General features: G+C 41.7%; 1 protein-coding gene and 1 long non-coding RNA gene across 2 annotated transcripts in view; one reads left to right on the top strand and one right to left on the bottom strand.

Moving 5' to 3' along the window:
* GLIS3 (GLIS family zinc finger 3) overlaps window positions 1-14,675 on the bottom strand; it is a 481,604-nt gene extending 466,929 nt beyond the window's left edge. Inside the window, exons 1-2 of the mRNA XM_023213188.3 lie at window positions 14,027-14,675; window positions 624-1,109 (exon numbers count right to left, since the gene is read on the bottom strand). Of these exons, the coding sequence (XP_023068956.1) occupies window positions 624-1,011 (388 nt within the window). The 5' untranslated portion in view covers window positions 1,012-1,109; window positions 14,027-14,675. The remainder of the gene's footprint in view (window positions 1-623; window positions 1,110-14,026) is intronic.
* LOC111543315 lies at window positions 13,996-21,963 on the top strand. The gene is made up of 2 exons (XR_002731815.1): window positions 13,996-14,029; window positions 19,826-21,963. It is a non-coding gene; the product is annotated as an uncharacterized LOC111543315 (long non-coding RNA).
* The last annotated feature ends 1,628 nt before the right edge of the window (window positions 21,964-23,591 follow it).

Raw genomic sequence — 23,591 nt, 5'->3', positions numbered from 1 at the left:
GTTTTCTAGTTCTCCACAAGCACCAAATACATCTTTTCATTATTCCCTTCTAGCTTGCTTCCCTCTTGCTACTAGCTGTATTATAAAAATTACAGGTTTTGCTCTTAAAGTAATTTTTCTTATCACTGATATGTACTGATTCCTCATTTTATTGGCTATGAAAATTTCTCCCTTTTTTGTCACTTTCTTTCTACACTGAACTTTTAGCACTGGCATAAAGACAGTTCCAGTCACTCTTCTTGTCCATGGCCTGGAACATTCAGCCCCCAGGGAATCAGGACAGAGCTACACGTATCTGGAGGGCAGAATCTTGCTAAACCAACATTTACCCTTCCACCACAACCACCCAGCCTGCCTCCCTATTTCTTATCTTTCTATCTTACTGTTACTGTTTCACAGTCCCAGGAGATGTCTCATACTCAGTATTTACCACTGTGGTCCCTTCCCCTTCAATACATACACACCCAATCCCTTAATGAGCAAGCTATATATCATTATGAGAACATCAACTTTGACCCTGACACTGAATCATGTATTTTTCCATAGGATTTGCTGGCAGAAAATGGGATAGGGGAGAAAAAAATTGTTTCCATTTTTAAAAGATCCCAGAAAGACAATCCTACCTTTCCCAGGATTTGGAGGAAAAGGGCTTCCAAACTCCTGCTGCTTTGGCTTTAAAGTATGTGACCCTGACATGCCTCCAGCCTGGGTGACCTGGAATCGCAGCTTCCCATTGGTGAGCATTTGTCTCCTGGGGCTTAAGGCAGGCAGATGGATGGGGCTCTCAGCCACGTTGTTCTGAGGAGCCATCCCTCCTCCTGAGGGCATCTTGAGATGGAGGTTGTTAGCAAGGCTTCCCATAGTGGGGCTTGATGTGCTGCCACAGGGCGAGGGGCCAGGAGTCCCGGAGTGGGCTCGGATGGCAGGAATGTGGTGGCCACTGACCATCCTAGGCCCCTGTGGGGTTCCCAATGTCCGGTGGAGACTCATGCTGCATGATCTTCCATTCATTCTGAAAAAACTGTGGCCAAGATGGTCAAATATCCAATGTCACTAATGACTCCTTTCAGGCAAAGTCCAATAAGTTATCCATGGTGTGGGTTATAAGCCTGTTTAAAAAAATAAACGCAGGCATTTTTAAAAGCAAAAATGAAAATAAGATACGGTGAGTTTTTCAACCTGTATATCACTCACATCAGGAAGAAAAGAAGCACTCTTAGCAAGATGGCCTTTTATGTAGAACAGGGTCCTCAAATACATGGCTCATTGGCAGGCACTCTCTCCTTCTGCATTCACGGTGGACATGGATTATGGATCACTGCATTGTTTTGTTTGCCACTGAGCCCTTCTCAATACAGCGCTCTTGGCAACTACAATAATCTACTGGTGCCAGCTTGCAAAACAAAATTTATTTTGCTCCCTAGAGGATCTTTCCATACAGTTCATTGTTGCTACAGCGGGTCTTGGGAAACCCAAAAGCACCACCTACATGAGCTGTGAGACCAATGCTTCAAAGTTCCAGTAAACAACCACAAAGCAGACACGGCTTCTAAATGAGACTGTGGGGACACTAAACCATCTCTGATTTTCACTTTAAGAGCTATCTTTTCATAGTCCCTAGATTCGAAAAAGATAAACACCTAGGCCTGGGAATACCACAAAATTTTCATATATCCATATATTCATATATTCAAATATACATGGCAGCATTAGGGTATTGGTTCTATAATGAGCCTGAGTTATGGAGATTGGAAGAGAATCAACACCACGATACTGTAATCGTCTACTAAAATCCTAGAAAAGAGAAGGGGTGTGCAAAACGCCATACGGGGAGCATAATGAGAGAATGTCCCTCTAAAAGCGACCTGTCCAGTATGTACATGATGCATAACACTCAATAAATCTACCATGGTTCCATAAAGCTTCCTAACATTAAGGAAGCAGAACGAGAACCAAGAGAAGTACTGAACATGATAGCAGGATATCATTACCCACCCACGTGATAACGCCGGGTTGTAAATTACTAAAGGCCCTGCCCTCCCTTGACCAATAGCTCCCCATAATGTATGCAATGAGGTGGTAAAGTGCCATGGTTGCGCCACTAGGCCAAATGTATTATAGACACTGTCACAATCTGTCTTTTAGAGATGACAGTCACGGAAAGAAGCCAAAGCTCGACAAACACAGGAAATAAGGACTGAGTACAAAGCAGGAGTGACCAGATATCCTCAAATGGATGATTCTTACTTTTTGTGTATGATCCACTCAAAGTGTTGAACAAACATTTTTCAACTCAACTTCCAAATAAATTACTCCATAAATAATCGAGAAAAGGCTATCAAGGAGAAAAACTTTTTGTGAAGAGTTTATTTTTCTTTTTATTTTTAGAAAATCAAAAATATCTAATTTTAACTCAAGCACTATGCCTTTTGCAAAGTTTCCTGTGTGTGCCTATGTTGAGGAAATTCAAAAGTAATTAACAATACAAAATTTAGAATGTTTTCTTCATTCTTAGTAATTCTCTATTTTCACTAAGAATTCCATCAGTTTGTGACATTTAATACTATCATGCCATCTAGTCCTGGAAAACACTCAACCATATTCCTCTAAGTCAGGTCTCACTCCTGCCCTCTTCTCCCATGAGTACAAAGCAGGAGTGACCAGATAACCTCAATTCTTACATTGGAAAAATTCCAATGCTTTTTATGGTACATTTATGTAGGAGAGCTCCTGTGTGTCACCAGTCAGTATGCTGATCCATTCATTGGTAGATCATGAGCAATAGTCATTTAATGTCTCTGTACTTTGCCAGTAAAATTGGCCATCTATTTTCCTCTCATTGATAAAATAGTGTTCTCTGAGCATTCTGAACCCTGCAGAAGAAAGCACTTATTCAGCAGAAAACCCCCGCCAAAAAAAGGCAAAAGAAATATGTCATATTAGCCAATTTTTTTAAATAAAGAATTGTTCAACATGACTGGAAATATGAGTCAGTAAGACCATGGTCCAAGTGACAAGTGTCTGCAGATTTTCAGACTGTGCCCATTTCCAGGTTTTCAAAAATAAGGGAGTCATTTTTTGGCAGCAAGATCATATACGAGCAGGAATTCTCATCAAAAACCTGGATAAAAACACATAAGGAGGTACTTAGCATTAGGCATGATCATTAAGAAGGTGAGTTTGCAAGAAGGAAAAATAATTAGAGCACTGAGAACTTAATTAAGTATCAGGCATTCACACCTGCCTGTCTTGCAATGAATATTTATTTTATTTTTTTTTATAAACTACACTCCTGTTTTAAATAGTTTTAGGTTGAAAGTAAGAACAACAACAAAATGTACTTAAATTTTATTACCGAGAAAGCGACAGCCAGAAAATAAAGTCATTAATACCATAAAGAAAAAAACCAATAGGCCAATGGCATGTGAGCTGAGCAAAACCAGCCTCAAGACAAAAATAAAAGAAACTAAACATGAAAATATGGCTAATATTCCACTTTTCACATTAATTATGCCAACAGATTTCTCAAACATTAGATATTAGAATGTAAAAATAAATTTCATCTATTTATATAATATTTTGCATACTTTTTAGCTAGGCCATATGATCAAGATATAATTCTAAGGCACTTGGTAACAAAAAAGGGATAAAATGCTATTGTAACTTTTAAGAAAGGCCCTCATAGAGTCTGAGTGAAATGGCACTCAAAAAGTCAAGATACCCGGGTTCTACTTCTGACAAATCATTTATAACTTCTCTGGACGTACAGTTTTTCATCCATAAAAGGTTGAGGAATTTGGATCTATTCACTATGGTCTCTTGAAATTTTGTTATTCCAGGCAATTTAGAAAAGAAAGACTATCAAGAACACCCATTTGCTATACTCAAGAATAAATATGTAGATTTTATACTTATGGTATTTAAATCTGGAGGGTAGACATGGAAGCAAAAAACAATAGCATTCTCTACTACCCCCATCAAAGTGAAAGCTGATACAAAGGCTTGCCCATCAGCAATGCGTCTATGGCAATGCTAACCATGAAGACTACATTTTGTCAAAAAGGTAAAATCACAACTAATCAGTGTCAAAAACGTAACTGATGGGATTCCATTGGAAGAGCACCTTTCTAGTTAAAAATCCAATCACAATATTCTAGTCAGCATTTTCTCCTCTGTTCTCCATCCAACTACTCTCCCCTAGGCTACCAACAACAAAAACAAAAGAAACAAGAAGAAGAAAAAGCAGGGAGCATCCAGAGGTAAAAATTTAGGATATTTCGAATCTGACATAGTGACATATTTAGAGTTTTAATACTACATTGGTTCCTACAATGAAAATGTTAATTCTGCCAATATGAGTCAGCATGAACGTTAATAAATCTTTCCTTTTGACCACTTTCAAACTCTTCGAACACACCTCTGTAAATCAGGTCAGAGAGAAAATTACTTAACCCCTAAGGAAACTAAGGCACAAAACCATTTCGTAATTCCATGAGTTTTCTGAAAAAGCGTGACTTTAATCAAAATATAAAACCATGACTCTACCTTCTACCCAAGGCTCCAGGCACTGCTCGTCATGGATTAAAAGATTAAACAAACGAAAAGCAATGTTAACTCATCCATTCCAGAAAATTTCAAGAACACGACTTCCATAATGCCTATTTACAGTCAAAGGCCCTTTCTTAGTAAATATCATTAATAGACTCATCTAGAGTCATAATTCATCTGATGAGCCAGTTAATTATTAATTTTCATACATCATTTCATTTCCTTAGGCTACATTTAGCCTTTGTCACATTTTCCATTTCTTATGCCACAAGCACTTCTTACTCTGCATAGAAAACCCGATAATGAGGCACAAAATACTGGCCAGCAAACAAACTGCTTCTGACTCTACTTCTTATGTATCTGTCTAAGCTATCTACAATAAGAGTTTTTATTGATCCTTTTTATTTTTTCCCTTCGAGTTCATGACTGTATAATTTCATTAATGCCGCCTTTTCAACATCACTGCCTTGATTGTTAATAGGCCCGTGCTATTCCCATGGGCTTCTCTTGTTACAGCTTTTGTAGCCAGAAGAATATAGAAATGAAAAGCCTATTGATAGATAATATAAGTTATTCTCATGCACGGCTGCAGTATGAAGCACATTTTGCAATTCAATCAAGGACAGATAGAGCTGAATGTTCTTAGATCCTAGGAGTTCATTTAAATAAGCAGAATGTACCTTGTCCTAACACAGGTGACTGACTCCTCAGAAAAGATTGTATAAACAAAAACCAATCATGTAAGTCATTTTATTGGCAACAATATAAACACAGCTATATTAGATGTCACCAATAAATCAAAATTATTCTCGTCTGCAATTTTAACAAGAGGAAAGTGCAAACATGTGCCTGTGAAACTGGAGGATATTATAGAGGAAATATATTGGATGTGTACAATATTATTTCTCCAAATTGAAACTGGAGGATACTATATCATGATATGATAACCCATAACAAGGTAGAGTTTGATCATTTCTGTGGTTCCATAACTTTATTCATGAAACTAACAAATTCATAGAATTTACAACGGAAGTTACACAGAAACATAACTGAGGTAATTCCTCATTATTGAAATGTGGAGGAGAAAGTTAGGGAGGTTACACCTAATAACTATTCTGTGCAGACCTATTCACTTGGGTACTCCCAAGGCCTAGCGCTGTAATTCTAAGAAAATGAATATATTTATTCTGAACACCAAGATGTACAAATGTTACTTAAGCAATATAATCACCAATAAGACAAAATAAAAGAGGTTTCACTTATGAGTTATACCAATTGAAAAATATGAATACAATTTAGTGTCCTCTGCAGAGATTCTTCAAGACCATTCTTCCAAAGACCACTCAGAAAAGATAATGTAATGAACATGAGGGAGCTCACCTAATAGAAACTCTGACTGTTTTATCTGTGAATTCAAACACTTTGCTATCTAATTAGAGATATACATGTTTTAATTTTTCATTTTTATATTTTATAAAATGTTCTCAAAAATTAAAATAATCTTTCCTAAGTTTATAGAGTTAAAGGACTGGCCATATCACTTTAAATTTAAATTAATGGCTATGACATTCAAAATATGAGTAGTAAATATGAACAGGACACAGAAGAAAGAAAGAAGGAGAGAAAAGAAAGGGAGTAGGAAAAAAAGAATGACCACATCCAATTCAGGAATTTATACTCTTAGTCAATCCTCATTTAAAAATCAGAAGCAGCATTGAGAGCCTTCCATACAATGATAGTGGCTACAGATTGCTGAAGGAAATTCAGGACCTTCAGGAATATACTGCTGGAGGGCAGTATTAAAAGTTCAATAACCTCTCTTAGAATCTACTTTCCACTCTTCAGTGCATCTATATAACTTTCATATCCTCCTAGTTTACTAAATGTCACTACTTTCAGTAGTAATTACTTAGAAGTGTTTCATTTACTTTGCTCCAGTCATTAACTCATCAATGAGTACAGAAAGGTATAGAGAGCCATGGTCCTACCAAAAATGGCAAGGGAGAAGAGGAAAATTAGGGATTTTCTTGGTCAGCTATAACAAATCACACAAAATGAAAATGAACTTGGAACCAAAAAGATTTTTAAGAAAAACATAAATAGGTTCAGAAAGTACCATGTCTTGGACCCATAGGCTATAAGTTCCTACATCTACGTTCAATGAAGTATTCATTTTAAGGTAGTGTTTTTCAAACTGGATTGCAATTCACTGGTGGTCCATGAAATTAATTATTCAACAGAGAAAGCATTATTTAATGAAATAGGACTACTAGAATAAAATAGAAGCTATTGGAGTACATCAAATGTATTAATGGTGAAGTATCTGTTTTACTTCAGTTTTTTGTAGGTATACCTATCTACCCATTTGTATGCATACACGTCTTCTGGGTAAGACAAAAAATAAATTGTAGGGTGAGTCACAGTCAAAACAGCATAAAAGTCACTGTTAAAAAGCAGTGGACTATTTGGACTATTTGTCTACCCAAGTATTTACCAAGAACAGCTGGAGGTAGAGACAGAGTTGAACAGTCAAAGTAAAATAAATAATAAAATATAGCTGGTATGAAGAACAGAAAAGATTTAAGGGTTTGACATTTTTGGCTTTATAAAACATAAGGATTCAATGATACAAACCTACATTCCTACTACTGCTATCTTTCACTGTGCAGTAAATATCAATTGATCAATTGCGCTCAATAAGTAATAATTGATCAATCAACTGACAGAATCAGGATCAAAATTACCGAAAAATTTGAATCTTCTTCATTGCAGTGGACAGGTAACTTTCCCTGGAATAAAACCCTCCTCTTACACTGCTAAAGTGGGTAAAGTTTAAATTAACACACAATGTCTTTGAGAACTGAGTCTTTCAAAATGTGTTCTTAATATGAGTTAGCCATGAGATTCTGAAAAGAGGAATGTGAAATGGAAAAATGAACACATTCCCGATGATGTCACTGCTGAATTAATTACCTGAATTGCAAAGAGTGAATAGCACATGGCCAGGGTTTGAGACACAAAGGCTTCTTCTTCAGAAATATAAAAGTAAAATAACTGGCTGGAGATTTTTCTTTCAAGAAAAAAAAAAAAAAAAAAAGCCCATCCTCACATAAGAGGGTACATAAGGAATAAAATGTGGCAAATGAAAAGAGCATTCATTATCCTTTAGTCTGTATAACTAACTACTTAGTCCACATGACTAGGTATTTGGAAGGCTAAAGATCACAATCCTTTAAAAAGGGTAACAAACATTTATCTATGGAAGATTCTAGAAATAAAATTTATCACTCCCTAAACCAAATACTCAGGCATCTTATTGTGTTCCCATCACATATGTAACTGAGTGATTTTTTTCCTTCAGCATAGTTATTGCTTAAAAGTGACCGATGTAACTATTTCTGGCTGTTGGTAGACAGCAGTTTTACAGAAGTTAAATTATGTTCACTGACATCACTGCGGAAGTATGAACGTCCACAACAATGACTAGGCCCTTAACCAACATGACAACATATTTATTAAAAAGATTTTTTGAAAACCTCTGTGAATGACTCAGCCAAGTTACAGACAGAAGTGGAATCTATCGGTCATGCTGAAAAGGTTGGGAAAATATTAATCCATTTCTTCACACACAAGAATAACAAGAATTCATAACTAGCCCTAGCATCTGGTTGGTTTTCTGTGTACAATATTCAGCAGGCCTACAAAAGAAATTTGATGGAGCTGGCTTAGAACTTTAGAAATCACTGGTATTCAGAAAGTCTGATCTCCTTATCACGGAGCATAGGACAGGTTATGATCCTGCACTGTGACGTCATCTGCCCATCTACAGTTCAGCAAGGCTTCCTGAGCCTGAAGGAGAGTGCAGTCATTCTTGTTCCTGACTTTGAAGAGATCACGTCAGACAAGGATGGCCCCACCAGCTTTCCTTGACTCAAGTCTGCCCTCAGCTACTGAGAACCTCATAATTCAAGTTTTACAAATTCCTTGATTTTCTTCCCAAAGTGGAACACGATTGCATCTTTGTTTCTGTTAATTCTACAAATTGCCTTAGAGTCCAGCTAAATGGTCTTTCCCCTCCTCCTTTATTTTGCTCTCTTTTCCCCCAAATCCAGATCCTACTTACCCTCTAAGCCCACTCCATATACCCACTTTAGGCCCTCCTTGATCCTTTTTTAGTCTCTACAAATCTGACCTGTAAAATGGAGATAATGTAATGCTACTGTGTATAGTTCATAACATTACAGAATAGCAGGCCAGGCACGGTGGCTCACACTTGTAATCCCAGTACTTTGGGAGGCCAAGGTAGGTGGATCACCTGAGGTCAGGAGTTCGAGACCAGCCTGACCAACATGGTGAAATCCCCATCTCTAATAAAAATACAAAATTAGCCGGGCATGGTGGCACATGGCTGTAATCCCAACTACTTGGGAGGCTGGGGCAGGAGAATCACTTGAACCTGGGAGGGGGAGGTTGCACTAAGCCGAGATTGTGCCATTGTACTACAGCCTGGGCAGCAAGAGTGAAACTATGTCTCAAAAAAAAAAAAAAAAAATTACACAAATAAATGAGAATCCACATCACATGCTTAGCACACTGTTCAGTACACGAAAGGACCCAATAAATGTTATTTTACTCTACACATCTCTCTTTCACCATTCATAACTTTCTACGCTGCATTACAGTTATTTGTCCGTGTTTCATTTCCCTGTCTAAATTCTAATTTTATTGAGTTCTGGGGTTACAGATAATTTATCTTTGAACTTTCCCCAGCCTTTACATGTACATAGGTTGTTTTACACCTATATATTTATATTTTTCACCATATGCTACATCTACATATTCACATACATTTATTCTATTTACATTGTTCATTCTGTACACTGATATTTCATACTGAAAAACATGGCATAAGTGAAATACACAATTATACCCCACATCTATAATTTATTGCCTGAATAAATACAAGTGAGGTGCGACCATAATCATGAATCTCACGGCTTATGGAACCAGTTTAATTACAGTTGCAAGTTTCCTAGTCTATTCCTTTCTCTACTAGGAAAAAGTAGCACAGAAATTCTATTCCCTTTTCTGGGCAGGCATTTTATTCTTGCCTTTATCTTGGCCTACTGGTGAACAATGAAAAATCCCAGCTAAAAGTTGCAAATGAACAGTTCAGTACTGAAACCAGGCACTTTTTTTTTATTATTATGGGGGTTGCTGCCCCTCACCAAGGGACTGTGAAATACACTCTGGGTTGCCTTAGCGGAAGGAACTCCTCTGAATTTTCCTGCTCACCTACACTGGTGTCACATTAGATATTTCACTTGCGTCTGTTTGGTCTCCCTAACCAGACTGTCATCAGAATATAAATATGGCTTCAGTTTGGTTAGTGTTTTTCCTTAATTCTATCATATTAAGTAATGCCTCACTAATTTCTGCAAGCCAGACTGTTTCCATCATCTTTAAAGGGGGAGTCCAAATTATTTGACCTAATAAAAGGTTGTTGTGTTGAGCGAAAGAAGCCAGACCCAAGAGTGCATATTGAATTATTCCATTTACATAAGATATTTTTTTAAAAAACAGACAAAACTAACATATCTGTTAGAAACCAGGGCAGTGGTTACCTTAGGCAGAGGTGGTAACTGGAATGGAGTGTGAGTGATGTTTCTGGTGTGTTGATAATGCTCTGTTTCTTGATCCGGAGGCTAGTTACGTGGGTGTGTTCCACTTGCAAAAAAAATGCATCAAGCTTAAGATAAGTGTGCTTTTCCATAAGGATATCTTATTTTATCTCAATAGAAAATTTGGCTTTTGTGTCAACTCTGCCTCAAGTAAGTGGGAAACTACAAAAGCTGGGGACTTGGGCATCTTTTAATCAAACTATGTATCAATGTCATTTCAAAGGTTTTGTTATGTGTGATCTTCCTTGAATGAGAATGGCAACAAGCGTTTTTTATCACACAGATTTCCTATGTGTCTTTTTTCTGCAGTCCTGATACAGTCTATGAACCAACCAAACTTAGGGAAAAGTAAAACAGTTAAGTCCTGTATCTCCACCTTATTTACAATATAATGCACCCTACAGAAAATAATCACAGAAACACAGAAAATGACTTCTCCAGAGATGAGAAATGTGCACATGATGCCACTTTCTCAGTTATCTCCTTCCAGAAGTACATCTTCTATAATCTGGGAGAAGAGTAAATTAACACTCCAACTCCAAAGATCAATAATTATGATATGAGAGAGACAACAGTGGAAAGAATAAACGTCCTTGGGCTTAATTTACTAGGAGGAAAGAACAGTCAGAGAAAAAAAAAAAAAAAAAAAAAGACCGAGAACACTGAGCTCTCTTCTGAAATGGCAGAAAGACCACTTTCCCCTGCATAAATGAAGGCAGGGCTGATACAAAACATTATCTGGCTATTATTTAACCTCCCCTACCCAGCCTATTTTAGCTCAGTAGGAATTTCACCCACTAGGTGGACCTTGGAGTTCATCCACCACCCCAATAAACACTGCATTATTTGAAGCAATGATCACTTCTTCCAAGCAAACCAACAAACCCGAGGTATTCAACCTCTGATAACCTGCCTACTACTAAGGAACTTCAGTGGAATTAGGGGATTAAAGATGCTGTCCCCAAACTGGCCTAAGGTTACCCAAGGCGAGAAGTTAACAGCAGCAGTTATATTGATCTACTCATACTCAAGGATTACTCAGTCTTCTGGGCAAGAAAAGAAAGCAATTAACAAACTACCAATAAGGAAAGGTGTTTTGAAAATAGTGGAAAAAACGCCCTCTACCCTTCCTTTCAAAAGTAACGTCAGATCTAGTCTGGTTGCACAGACAATTTGTGAAAATATATGAAAACTGCAGTACGGTTATAGATGATCCTTACACTTTAGCTTGTTCTCAATTGCAAAAAAAAAAAAAAAAAAAAAAAAATGCACATAATGTAACACTCTCCTGTCTAAATTGCTTCAAACTTTCTCAGAACGACCTTCATCGTGGTGGATTCTTTTTCTGCAAACCTTTGCAGGTTGCACCTGCTTCACACAGAACCACTGGAAGCAAACTAGGAGGAGACAGAAGAAATAGGAAGGTTTAAACCAACACAAATGGATTTTGTACCCAAAAAAAAAAAAAAAGTTTAGTCTAAAAAGGGAGGTCCAGTGAGAAACAAGACAGAGGGGGAAACAGACACGTCTGGCTAACTCCCAAGGTAGAAATCATGACTCATCAAAGCTTTCAGAGGGGACAGAACCAGACTTTGCATTTGTCTTGAGTTCATCTTCGAGCCAAGAAATGGTCTCTTAACTGGTAACTGAGAACTTTAACTGAGAACTCTTAACTGTCCTGGGTCTGTAACAGCTGGCTGTGAGGTCTTGGGCAAAACCTCTAACGTCTCTGAGGCTCGGTTTCCTCATCAGTAGGTGACTCCAAGGTCCACTCCAGCTTTAATAGTCTATCCTTGAGATTCCCGGTCCCATACTAACGGGAACTGGTCCACTGGGGGGAGCTGCAGAACTTCCTTCTTCTCACAAACTCCAAGGCCCCGGGGCCCCAACTCTCAGGAGATGCTGAATTCCTGGAGGAAGGTGGTTCTGCCGGCTCGGGGAGAGGGTGCAAGAGCAACCCTCTCCGTGAAACGGGGCCGCGACTGCACGAGTCCTGTCTCTACGGACCCTGCTCCCTGCGACTCCGGAAGTAGCTCCCTACCCCTGCCCCGGGTTTAGATGCTCCAGAGATGAGGGCCAAGCTTATATCAGGGCAGACTACCGGGGGCTCAAGGAGGCACACAGAGCAGGGGGACGGAAACCTCAGTCCTGGAAACCGCTCCTGCCAAGAGGAAGGCTGGAGAAGTCGGGAGAGGTGCCGGGAGCCCGCCAGGCGGGGGAGAGGCGCGTGGGACAAGACAGGAGGAGGGCAGCCCTTATCGGTTCCCTATCCCACTAGCTTCGCTGCCGGGGTCGGAAATCCAGGTTCCTTGGCGCGAAACTAGGGGCGGGTCCGGAGGCGGAGGCGACAGCGCCCGGCTGGGTGTGCGCGGCTGCGACCCCGTCACTCCCCCGCCGCCTCCGCCCCTAAACCTCGGCCCTGTGCGCGAGCGAGCGAGCGAACGCAGCAAAACAAAACAAACTAGTGCCGGCTTCCTGTTGTGCAACCCGCTCCTGAGTAAGTCGGGGGCCGAAAGGGCGCCGCGGCTGGGAAGCCCGGGCGGCGGGGACCCGCGCGCTCTGCCCGCCCCGGCCGGAGCCTGTAGCCCGGAGTAGCCATGGCCGGGCTCGCAGCCCCGCACGCTGGCCACCGGCCCCCTCCAAGCCAGTGTCTTAAGCCTATGGTTTCCCTTCGCTTCTCGCCTCCCAAACACCTCCAACAAGTCGGAGGGCGCGAACGCGGAGCCAGAAACCCTTCCCCAAAGTTTCTCCCGTCAGGTACCTAATTGAATCATCCATAGGATGACAAATCAGCCAGGGCCAAGATTTCCAGACACTTGGGTGACTTCCTTATCCCCGAGGTGACTTGTCAGCTCCAGTGAGTAACTTGGAACTGTCGCTCGGGGCAAGGTGTGTGTCTAGGAGAGAGACCGCAGCTCACTCACGCTTTCCAGAGAGCGACCCGGGCCGACTTCAAAATACACACAGGGTCATTTATAGGGACTGGAGCCGTGCGCAGGACAAAGTCTCCGAGACTGAGACATTTTCCAAACAGTGCTGACATTTTGTCGGGCCCCATAAAATGTAAACGCGAGGTGACGAACCCGGCGGGGAGGATTCGTGTCTGGCTGTGTCTGCGCACTGGCGGCGTGGGAGGTTATAGTTATAGACCCGGCGGCTGCGGGTCGCCGGGCCGGTACCGGCGAGGAGTGTAGGTACCCTCAACCGGACCACCTCTTGCAATCATGGGGACACCGGCTTGGATGAGACACAGGCGTGGACAACAGTCTTCGTGAAGCTCCACAAACACGTGGAACTTGAAAATACAACTACTGCCTCGTGTGTGCGCGAGAGACCTCACGTCACCCCATCAATTCCCACTTCGCCAAAGTTTCCCTTCAGTGGGGGCTCTGGAGTGGCGCGCCCCACGCCCGTGCGTCCTGCAACTTGCCCTGATTGTGTACCCCTCTGCCCCCTCTACTTAAAATGAAAAAACAAAAACTGTTCCTAATTAGCGAAACTTTAAAACCCTGTTGATCTTTCTGTCTTCTACATTGGGCGCTCTTAGGCCACTGACAGGAACACTGTTTGAACCCTAATTGTTGCTATCTCAGAAAGCGCAGGTCTCTCAGTGACCTATGACTCTGGGGATTGGGGTGCGCGTATCCTTAAACCCGCGCCAACGCCACCGGCTCAGCGTGGAAAACTATTTCTAATCCCTAGTTTGCGTCTCTGAGCTTTAACTCCCCCACACTCTCAAGCGCCCGGTTTCTCCCCGTCTCTCGCCTGCGAGCAAAGTTCCTATGGCATCCACTTACCAGGTAACCGGGATTTCCACAACAAAGCCCGGTGTGCGGGTCCCTTCCGCCGGCCAGCCAGCGCGAGTGACAGCGGGCGGCCAGCACTGACGAGGAGTAACTTGGGGCTCCAGCCCTTCAGCGCGCTCCGCGGGCTCTGCCTCCTTCGGAAATGAAAACCCCCATCCAAGCCGGGGGACGGAGCGCGGAAACCCGGCCCAAGTGCCGTGTGTGCGCGCGCGTCTGCGAGGGCAGCGGCGGCAGGGGGAGGAGGAGGCAGAGGCGGGGCGGCTGGACCCTCTGCATCAGCTCATTCTCCCCTGCTACACACATACACACGCAAATAATGTTTCTAAAAAGTTGAGTTGCGACTTTGTGCCTCGCCTGTCCTGTTCATCCTTGTCCTGGGCCGGGGAGTGCTTCTGGGGGCCCACCCCGGGATGCTGGCTAATTGCTGCAGGCGGCTTCCGTCGCCGGTGCGACCCTGGACGGCCTCGGACGGCTTACAAGGGGTCCTGGGAGGGGCAGTGGCCGCGGCACTCGGCGCCGGTGCCCGTGCGCGCCGCGCTCTGGGCTGCCCGGGCGGCGCAGTGTGGACGCGGCTGCAGGGAGAGGGGAAGGGGGAAGAGGGAGGGAGGAAGGCGGCCTGGCGAGGAGTGTGGATGTGTGTGCGGCCGCGAGGGCCGGCCTGCAGCCAGCTGCTTCCTGAGTGTGAGCGCTCGAGGGGGAGGGGGAAGAGTGGGGGCGGGCTCGCTGGTCACTAGGCTGACCAATTCGAAGGCTGAGCTTGTGTCTCCCTCTTGACGCGTACACACACACACACACACATTCACACTCACACTCCCAGTACTCCAGAAGTCCAGAAGTCGAGGAATTCCAGAATTCCAGAACAGGGTAACAGCAGGGAGACACTTCGACTTCTTCCTGGCCTTATTTGTTAAACTGACTTTTATTTTAACATGAAAAAGGTGTTAGTGTTTAGACAGGATTTGATGTCAGGTCATAAAAAAATAAATGAACAAACAACAACAACAAAAAAATCCGGTAGTAACACAGAGAGAACAACACAGTGAAAAATGGCAAAAGGGTTGCTTTGAAATTTGGAATCGGATGCACATGACAACTTCGAAACTGGATAGGTGAAGCACTAAGAAAGCGTCTGGCATCTTTTCCAAGTATAGGCAGGGAAGAGAGGAAGGTGATGGAAGTGTTGGAAGGCTATAAAATTTCTAACACAGGCAGTTAGGAATGGAGGTATATTCCCTGCATATGTTACATCTCTAAAGTGGCACTTTATGAATTCAACATCCTCAGCCTCATACCCTACCTAAGCTCTGACCCACCATCCCTTCTGCTTGTGTTGATCAGAGCCCTCAAAAGGTTGTTACAAGAAAGTCTGCTTTTAGTAGTTCATCACATGTATTGCCACAGATGCAAGGACTTCCATCTTGGGAATCTAGGTATGTAATGCACACAATATCCTCCACGTAGGCCTTTCTGCAGTTGAGAGTATTATTCACCCTCATGAATTAAATGAGTGAGGATGCCACCAGACACTTTTAGAATTTCACAAGTCCTTATATTCTATTCTAATGTTCCTACTCCAATATAAATTAGCAATCAGGTAGTAGATGCTTTGATCAAGATAGAAGTCCTCAAGGACACAAATGACTTACCCCAGAGAGCCAAAACTAAAAGACTGTTGGCAGTTTTCATTTATCTAATTTCAGTAGGAATATTACTAGGTTTGGTCTGTATCCATGATATTAACACAAGCAAAAGAAGCCTGGTTTCCACAGTACTTTTTCTTTTCTTTTCCTTCTCCTCCGGACACAAACTCATCAGAATATTAATCACCAGAATATTTGTCAGCAGAAGTAGGGGAAGAAAAATAACAAGAGTTTAGGATATGTCATTCTGTCAATTTTCCAGTTTCTCTCTGTTCATCTCTTTTAAATGCAAGTATCCAGGCCCAAGATTGGCAATAGATGGGCTCAACCACACATAAGAAAAGAAAATACTCATAAAATGAAGCATGCAGCAACATCACAAAAACAAAGAAACCAAGTGGTGGAAATTGCCATGACTATTCCATTGTGGCTAGTTATTGCAACATGCCTGACATTCACATAAAAACTCTTCTTCATTAACTCCAGCCTTCAGGAACAGAGCAAGATGGGAACACTAACCCTTCAATGCATCATGGGAACTTCTGTTCATCAGATTCTTGTGCTGTACAACAACTGCTCCCCAGGAACAAGACAAGCCTGGGTGGAGGCTGCAAAAAACCTTTCCAACGTCCCTTAAATATCATTTCAAATACAATGGTTTTGATGCATAGACTGGTATCCTAGGGGCTTGCAGAGCTTCTGAAACTTCCCAAATGATGGGAACAGCTTAGCTGGAAAAGAAAAAATATATAGTGCTACACCCAACTTTAATCAACGGCTCATGGAAAAAAACACTGGGAAACTTATGAGTCATCGACCTGGAGATCCCCAAAATCTCTTCATTTATAAGAGCCCAAGAGTGGGAATGTCATTTTATTTAGGTGTGATTTTCATGAACATCTAACATTCCTAAAATATTTACCACTAAAGAGGTATAGTGCTTTGGTTGAATTTTTTTCTTTTTTTTTTTTTTTTTCTGGCCAAGAATGTAGATCTGCAATGTTCTTATATTCCATGAGTTATAGTAAAAATGCAGTTGTTGTTGTACCAATACAACCCTGGAGTGACTCAGAATGAGATCTGTACCTCTTCTGGGCTGAATTGGTCAGCAGGGGTGAGGGAGGGTGGTAATGAGAGACAGTGAGAAAGGAAATAATGTAGTTCGGAAATGATACTCTCCCCTACCCATGAGCTCTCCATCGTGCTCAGGAATCATACTCTGGCAGCCCTTCAGCCAGATAGCTGGGAACTGCAGCCCAGTCTGTATCTTCCCTCTCTAGAGACCCGTGTTGTATGTGCCTCAACCGCTGACTCAGAGCAGCTGACTCAGCAGACAGGCCCCTGCTGCCAGCTCCAGTCCAGTTCTCATTCATTTGAGAAATATTCAATGAGTACATACTCTGTCCAAGTATTGGGACTAAAGGAATTAACACGTGTATGCATTCTACATGTGAGGATATTATGGAAAACTTTTTGCCCAGTGTCTCAGTTATAGCAAACCCTCAAGAAATGGGGACCCTTTCCATATATTACCTTGTCTAATCCTCAAAACAATTGTATGAGGTGGATATGAATAATCTCCTATTTAGAAGCCAAGAAGTTGAAGCTCAGTAAACAGTTAAAGAGAGTCAGAGACAGAGCCAGATATGCCAGTTTAGAAGCCCCAAGTTCAATCAACATTACTGTACTACAAAATAATTGTGCATGCTCTTTGAATGTGTATAAAACATATTGCAGGTGTATAAAGTGCAAAGCATCTTCTGATCAATGTTGGATGAGCACAGTGAAGTTTGTAGGGAATGTGGAGGAGGCACGAATAATTTCCTGCAATGTGACATGGAGTAGCTTGGCTGCTTGAGCTGGACTTCAAAGAATGAGTAGAGAACTGATAAGCAGAGGAGACCATTTCAAGTAGAAGAATCAGCATCAGAAGGGGCACAGAAGGCATAAGTCCTGCATAGCAAGCAGCTCACTCAAAGCTCGAATACAAAATAGAAACATCTACAGTCTCACAGCAATGAAACACTCCCGAAGGAACGTCCTAACAGCAAAACTTCAGAACTGTTATTTGAGTCACTTTGAGTGCTCTGACTGTAAACTACTTACAAACTTGCAAAGAACTATGATCAGATTCCTACTCCCATAAAGTGTCCATGAAAAGAAACAAGTTTGAACCCCAAAATGCAGAGAAATTGAGCTAATAGCACCAGTGATAGTATGCCTAGTTATTAAAACACAGACGCACATACACACACACACACACACACACACACACGAGCTGGCAAGAGTCCAGTTACGTAGAAATGCAGCGGAAAAAGTTAGTGTTTGCCAACTTTAAGAGGGGGAACTAAATGTGTAAAATGGAAAGTTTCCATTTTCCTTTCCTGTGTGAGTAGTACAAATAGTGGAATGCAGCAAATTTCACATTATGTTATCAGTGTGTGATATACTAAGAAAACTTAAGCTGACTTTTCTACTAATTTGTCACAAGTATGTTCAGCCCAGACTCTTTGGCTCACATACACATCAGTGATATAATTTTTATTAAAAAATTGTCATTTACACCTATCACATTCACAACATCATACCTCTTTTCCTAAGTCAAAGCTGTAAATATTTTACTCCATACAATATCTCTCAATCTTGTCTAATTGGTGAAATGTTTCTTCCTTTTTTATACAAACCAAGCTGAGATGTATCTAAAATTCAGAGAAAGGTTGATGAGGTATTCCTTGACATATTACTTAGGTATATCTACAAAGAGCTTACCATAACAAACATAAATTCATAGATATATACAATATTCCACAGGCAGCCAGTTATTCTTTCACAAATTAACATCTATGCTGGCCAACTATATGTGATGTTGTAAAATTAATTACCTAATCCCAATGCTATCTTATCTATAACTGCCTTCTATAAGTGCCTCTTAATGACCATAACTTACTTTTCTTCATATGCCTTTCATGGCCTCGAAATAGTACTGGGCACTAGTAAGTAACTAATGCTAATCTAATAAATGGATTAATTAATGAGAGAATGAAAGAATGGTTTCTTTACCTTCAGAGATGATAAATAACACAACTAATTATTACGTATGTGTATAATCATTTCAGTGTTCCAAAAGAGGCTAACAGATGCTCTTTGAATGTGTGCAAAGCACACTGCAAGTATACAAAGTACAAGGCATCTTGTTATCAATGTCAGATGAGCATAATTAGTGTGTAGGGAGTGTGAAAGAGGTAGGAATGATTTCTTACATTGTGATATGAAGTAGCTTTCTGTACCCCTAGGCTTTTTATTATAAACTGAAGATTTAAATATTACCTCCTATTTCTTGAAGAAAATTCAATTTCTTTAAAGAAAATTCAAAGACTTTGTGCAATGCTTAGAGTAAGGAGGAGAGCCCGTCTGTGCCCTGCTCCAGTGACCCTTTCCTGTCTGACACCCACTACTAAACCAGGTCATTTGCATCATACCCTGAATTCTAGCCTCAAAATAAAAATAAATAATGGGGAGAAAAGGGAAGAAAAGAAATGGAAAATAGGGAATTAGGGTGCAGAGAAGAAGGTGAATTATTTAAAAACTAGTGGAAATGAAGAAGGCAGCACAGCACTGGTACATCAGGATAACTGAGAGCAACTAGTTAGTTTGGGGCAGAATTAAGCTCTGGAACAAAAGCAATTCAGTGGCTTTTCAGACTCCTCCCCAACTCACCTCGAGTCTTAAATATACCTGCAAAGGGGGTCGAAGAAACTCAGAGATTTTCCACAAATCCTAACTTCTCACAATGTTAAAAGCACGCGGGAGATTTTCACATGTATACACATTTCTTTTCTTAACTCTATACAGCAGAGAAGAGTGTAATTTTATTGTCCATGGAACAAATGACCAGTTGCCTCCAAAGCAGACCTGCCCCGGGTAAGAGTGTTGACTTCCTTCAGGCTGGGGGCACTGCTCTAAGTTCATGATCTACATTTTTTTCACTTCATTCTCACAACATCCGAATCAGGTAAGATCTAGCACAACTTCCATTTTACAGATGAGAAAACAGATGCAGAGAGAGGTGGAATATCTCCCCACTGTCAACCAACTCATGTGGGACTAGCCAAACTTCTACCTATTAGCCATTGCTCTATTACCTTTTCAGGGCGGGAAACCCTGCTTCCACAAGACAATTATTTGTTTATTCACTCAGGCAGGTGGTATGTTGGAAGAAGAGTGGACTTTGGAATCAGAAATCCTGGAATCCCAACTTCACCACTAACCGAGAGACCTTGAGCTGGTTCCTAAACCACAGGGAACTTCAATTCCACTACATGAGTTATTGCAAAGGTTGAATGGGAATTGTGACACTGGCCAGCACACATGTAAAACCAGGGGCATCCCCTATATAAGGAGCCCAGCCCAAGATCTTCAAGGGAAATTGATCCCAGCCCCAGCTCCACTGATGGGCTTGGTGATTCAGAGAGGAATCTCACTCCCTTAGTCAAAGTGAATGGCTCATAAATCTGGGCGTAAGTCAATCCATGCAAGACATTCTCCTGGCTATAGGGATTGGTTAAAAAATGGGCATGTAACCCAGTTTGGGCTAAATGAGATGTGAGCAGGAAAGTTATTTGATAGCTTCTGAAGAAGGTAACTTCTCTTTCTAGAGAGCCTCTGGAGAGGTAGCCTTTTCTCCTCTATGTGTTGTGGAGAGAAAAAAAAAAAAAAGTGAAACTGATTTCCTCTCAGCCTACACAGAAGGCTCACACTTGGTGAAGGGAAGGGTGGAGAAGATTACAGAGAATAGCCCTGATGGAACCACACCTAATTTCTACCTGACCTCTTAATTTTTTCATTTGTATGAGTTACTAAATCCCTTTTAATTTCTAAACAAATAATTATAGCAACTTATAGAAGTACCTAAGGTATTAAGGCACCATCATGAATACAAAGATAAGCAAGACAAACTTCAAGGGGCTCACCACCTAATAAATATTATACTTAGCTTTTATGACATCATTTTAGTCTTTCTTTTGTTGTTTTTTGTTTTTGTTTCTAAATAGGGTCTTGCTTTGTCACCCAAGCTGTAATGCAGTAGTGTGATCATAGCTCACTACAACCTCAACCTCCTGGGCTCAAGTGATCCTCTTGCCTCAGCCTCCTAAGGAGCTGGGACTACAGGTGCATGCCCTCATTTCGTTTATTTTTGTAGAGGCAGGGGGGTCTCACTATGTTGCCCAGGTTGTGGGTTTTTCAAGTAAAGTTATGGCTTATACTCTCTTCAGGACCCTCCTACCATTTGGTCAGTTTGATATTATGCAAGAGAAATTCCATTTCCCCAGTAGTTACACAATGCCCCCTTTCAGACCAGCTAGTCAACCCTGTGAGGGTCAGATAGAGTAGTTTATCCATTTGGTTGTCAGACAACTGCCTCGAACAGCCAGGCCATTTCTACATGTTCTCAGTTACTGGTTAACAAATATTGCCCCAGAATTCAGCACCTAATAGGAAATACATTCATTTCCAAATTCCCACTGAAATTGGATTTTTCTCATTCCTAGATAAAATGGAGACACCAAGATTTTCCTGGAATGGCATTCAGAAATAGAGAAGGAATCATAGAGACATGTCTGCCCAGCCATCTCTGAGTCTCATGCCTTTTTGCTGTTGCTGCTGTTATTACTCCTACCTTGGAAAGTTTCAGCTCATCCTTGAACATCCTCCCCACCCCCATGCTTTTCTGTCTTCTGTTTCATAACTAAATGCCATTTGAAACTCTAGCTATAGATACCCCTGCTGATATAAGCAACAGGGGCAGAGAGTCCTTAGATTCTAGACTGAATTTAGGCCCCAGCAGTTAGACAATGGGAACTTGATAATAATGATGTTATCTCAGCAGATTGCATAAGTCAGAAATGTTCTCCCTGTCACAGCTTTCTTTTTCCTTCCAGCAAGAAGTGGACATTAAGGAGAAAGTGAAGGTGGCAAGTTATGAGTGATCAGTTTAAGACACAGTTTAGTTATGGCAATGATAACAACTCAGATTTATTAGGGGCTTATTATGTGCCAGGCTGAGCAAAGTACTTAAGACTCTTGATCTCATTTAATTCTCGCAGTATAGGGGCTAATAAGTGGTAGAGGTGAGAGTAGGACCCAGCCTCACTTGGCTCTAGGGCACACACTCTTAGCTGTAATACTCTACTGCCTCCATAAAGTATGCTTATTATAATACATGTTGATGAGATATGTGATAAACATAATTTATGTAAAAATTAAGAACAAGATATATTGTATAAATTATATATGTAATGACCTGCGTATATGACACTACTGTGATACTGAACTTCTTAGAGTTCCTCAAAGCCTGCTTTGCAAACTTTCCAGAGCCCCCGAGCCTGCTGTTTTATCTACACAGAATGACCTTTACTATCCACCTACTCTTACTCTGAAGCTTTCTCTGATAGGAAGAATAATGTCCCCTCCTGTGCCCCAACAACAACGACAAAAAATCCACATCCTAACTCCTGGAACCTATGAATATGTTAGATTACATGGCAAAAGGGACTTAAGGCTGCAGACGGAATTAAGCTTGCTAATTAGTTGCCTTTGAAGTAGGGAGACTATCCTGGACTATGCAAGTGAGCCCTGGATTAGGGATGTGGTAGTCAGGGAAGCAGAACCATAGAGAGACTAGGTGTAGGAAGGAGCTATTAACCAAGGAATGTGGGCAGCTCTAGAAACTGGAAAAGGTAATGGAATAATTCCTTCCTAGAGCCTCCAGAAAGGCATGCAGCCCTGCCACACCTTGATCTTAACCCAAGGAAACTTGTGTTAGACTTCTGTACTACAAAACTGTAAGATACAATTGCAGGTTGTTTAGGATGCTATTTAGGGTAATTTGTGACAGCAGCAATGCACTTTCTCAACTTTCCTCTCTCCCTTCTCCCTCAGACCCAAACACTGCTGGCTCTCAGCTCCCACAGAACACTGTCCTTATAGTATTTAATGCTATTGATACTATCTGGGGCCCGACCATGTATATTCCATCCTTCCCTTAGCTTCTTCAGGAGCATTGTGGCTTGGTATCACGACCCACCTGAGAGCCTTAACCCTGCCACCACCCACTTTCTGCTGCAAGCACAGGCACTGTCAAGCGAAAGGACCCACAGCCCATGAACTGCAAGGAACAGGAAAGGCAGGAGAAAGAGAATATAAGAGGAGAGCAGCAGGGGGATGCAGGAAGGAGGAGGATAAAGGGATTACCAGTGGAGAGAAGGTGAGACAACACAGAGAGGGAAGGAATGAAGGGGGAAGACATGGTCAAAGAAGAGGAGAAAGAAGGAAGGGCGCTGGAGGAGGACACAGAAGTTAGGGTGGCAACGAAGAGGAGAAGGGAGAATAAACAGAAGGGACCTTGTTCTGCCCCCACCCATCTCCCACCTGAACACCCTCTCCTCCCTCCTCCCTGAAATCTCCCCCAGCCGTGAGTATCCAGTCCTAGTGCCTCTTCCTTGCAGTGGCTGTCAGTGCTGGGTACTCTTTAGAATACCCGGAGAAACTTGCCAGGCCCCACCCCCCCCCACCCAGAGATTCTGACTTAATCAGCCTGGATAGGATCTAGGCATCAGGACTTTTTATTAGCTTCCTAGGAGACAAATGGGCAGCCAGGGTGAAGAACCATTGTCATAAAGCCCTTTTTGATCTCTTTGTCTCACCTGGGATGGCTCCTACAGTCAAACTCAGAGCCCTCATCTAGGTCTCACACTTGGCAGCTGGAGAGACTGAATTGATACAATTTTAGAACCCAGACCCCAGAGCCAAACTGCTGGGATTTAGTCCTGACTCCACATTCAATAGCTGAGCAACTTTAGGGCAGTCACTTAAGCTCTTTGTGCCTGTCTCTCTATCTGCAAAAGGAGAATGAATAC

This window comes from Piliocolobus tephrosceles, chromosome 14 (genome assembly GCF_002776525.5).
Source record: "Piliocolobus tephrosceles isolate RC106 chromosome 14, ASM277652v3, whole genome shotgun sequence".
Taxonomy (NCBI): Eukaryota; Metazoa; Chordata; class Mammalia; order Primates; family Cercopithecidae; genus Piliocolobus; species Piliocolobus tephrosceles.
This window is presented reverse-complemented; position numbering and strand designations above follow the sequence as displayed.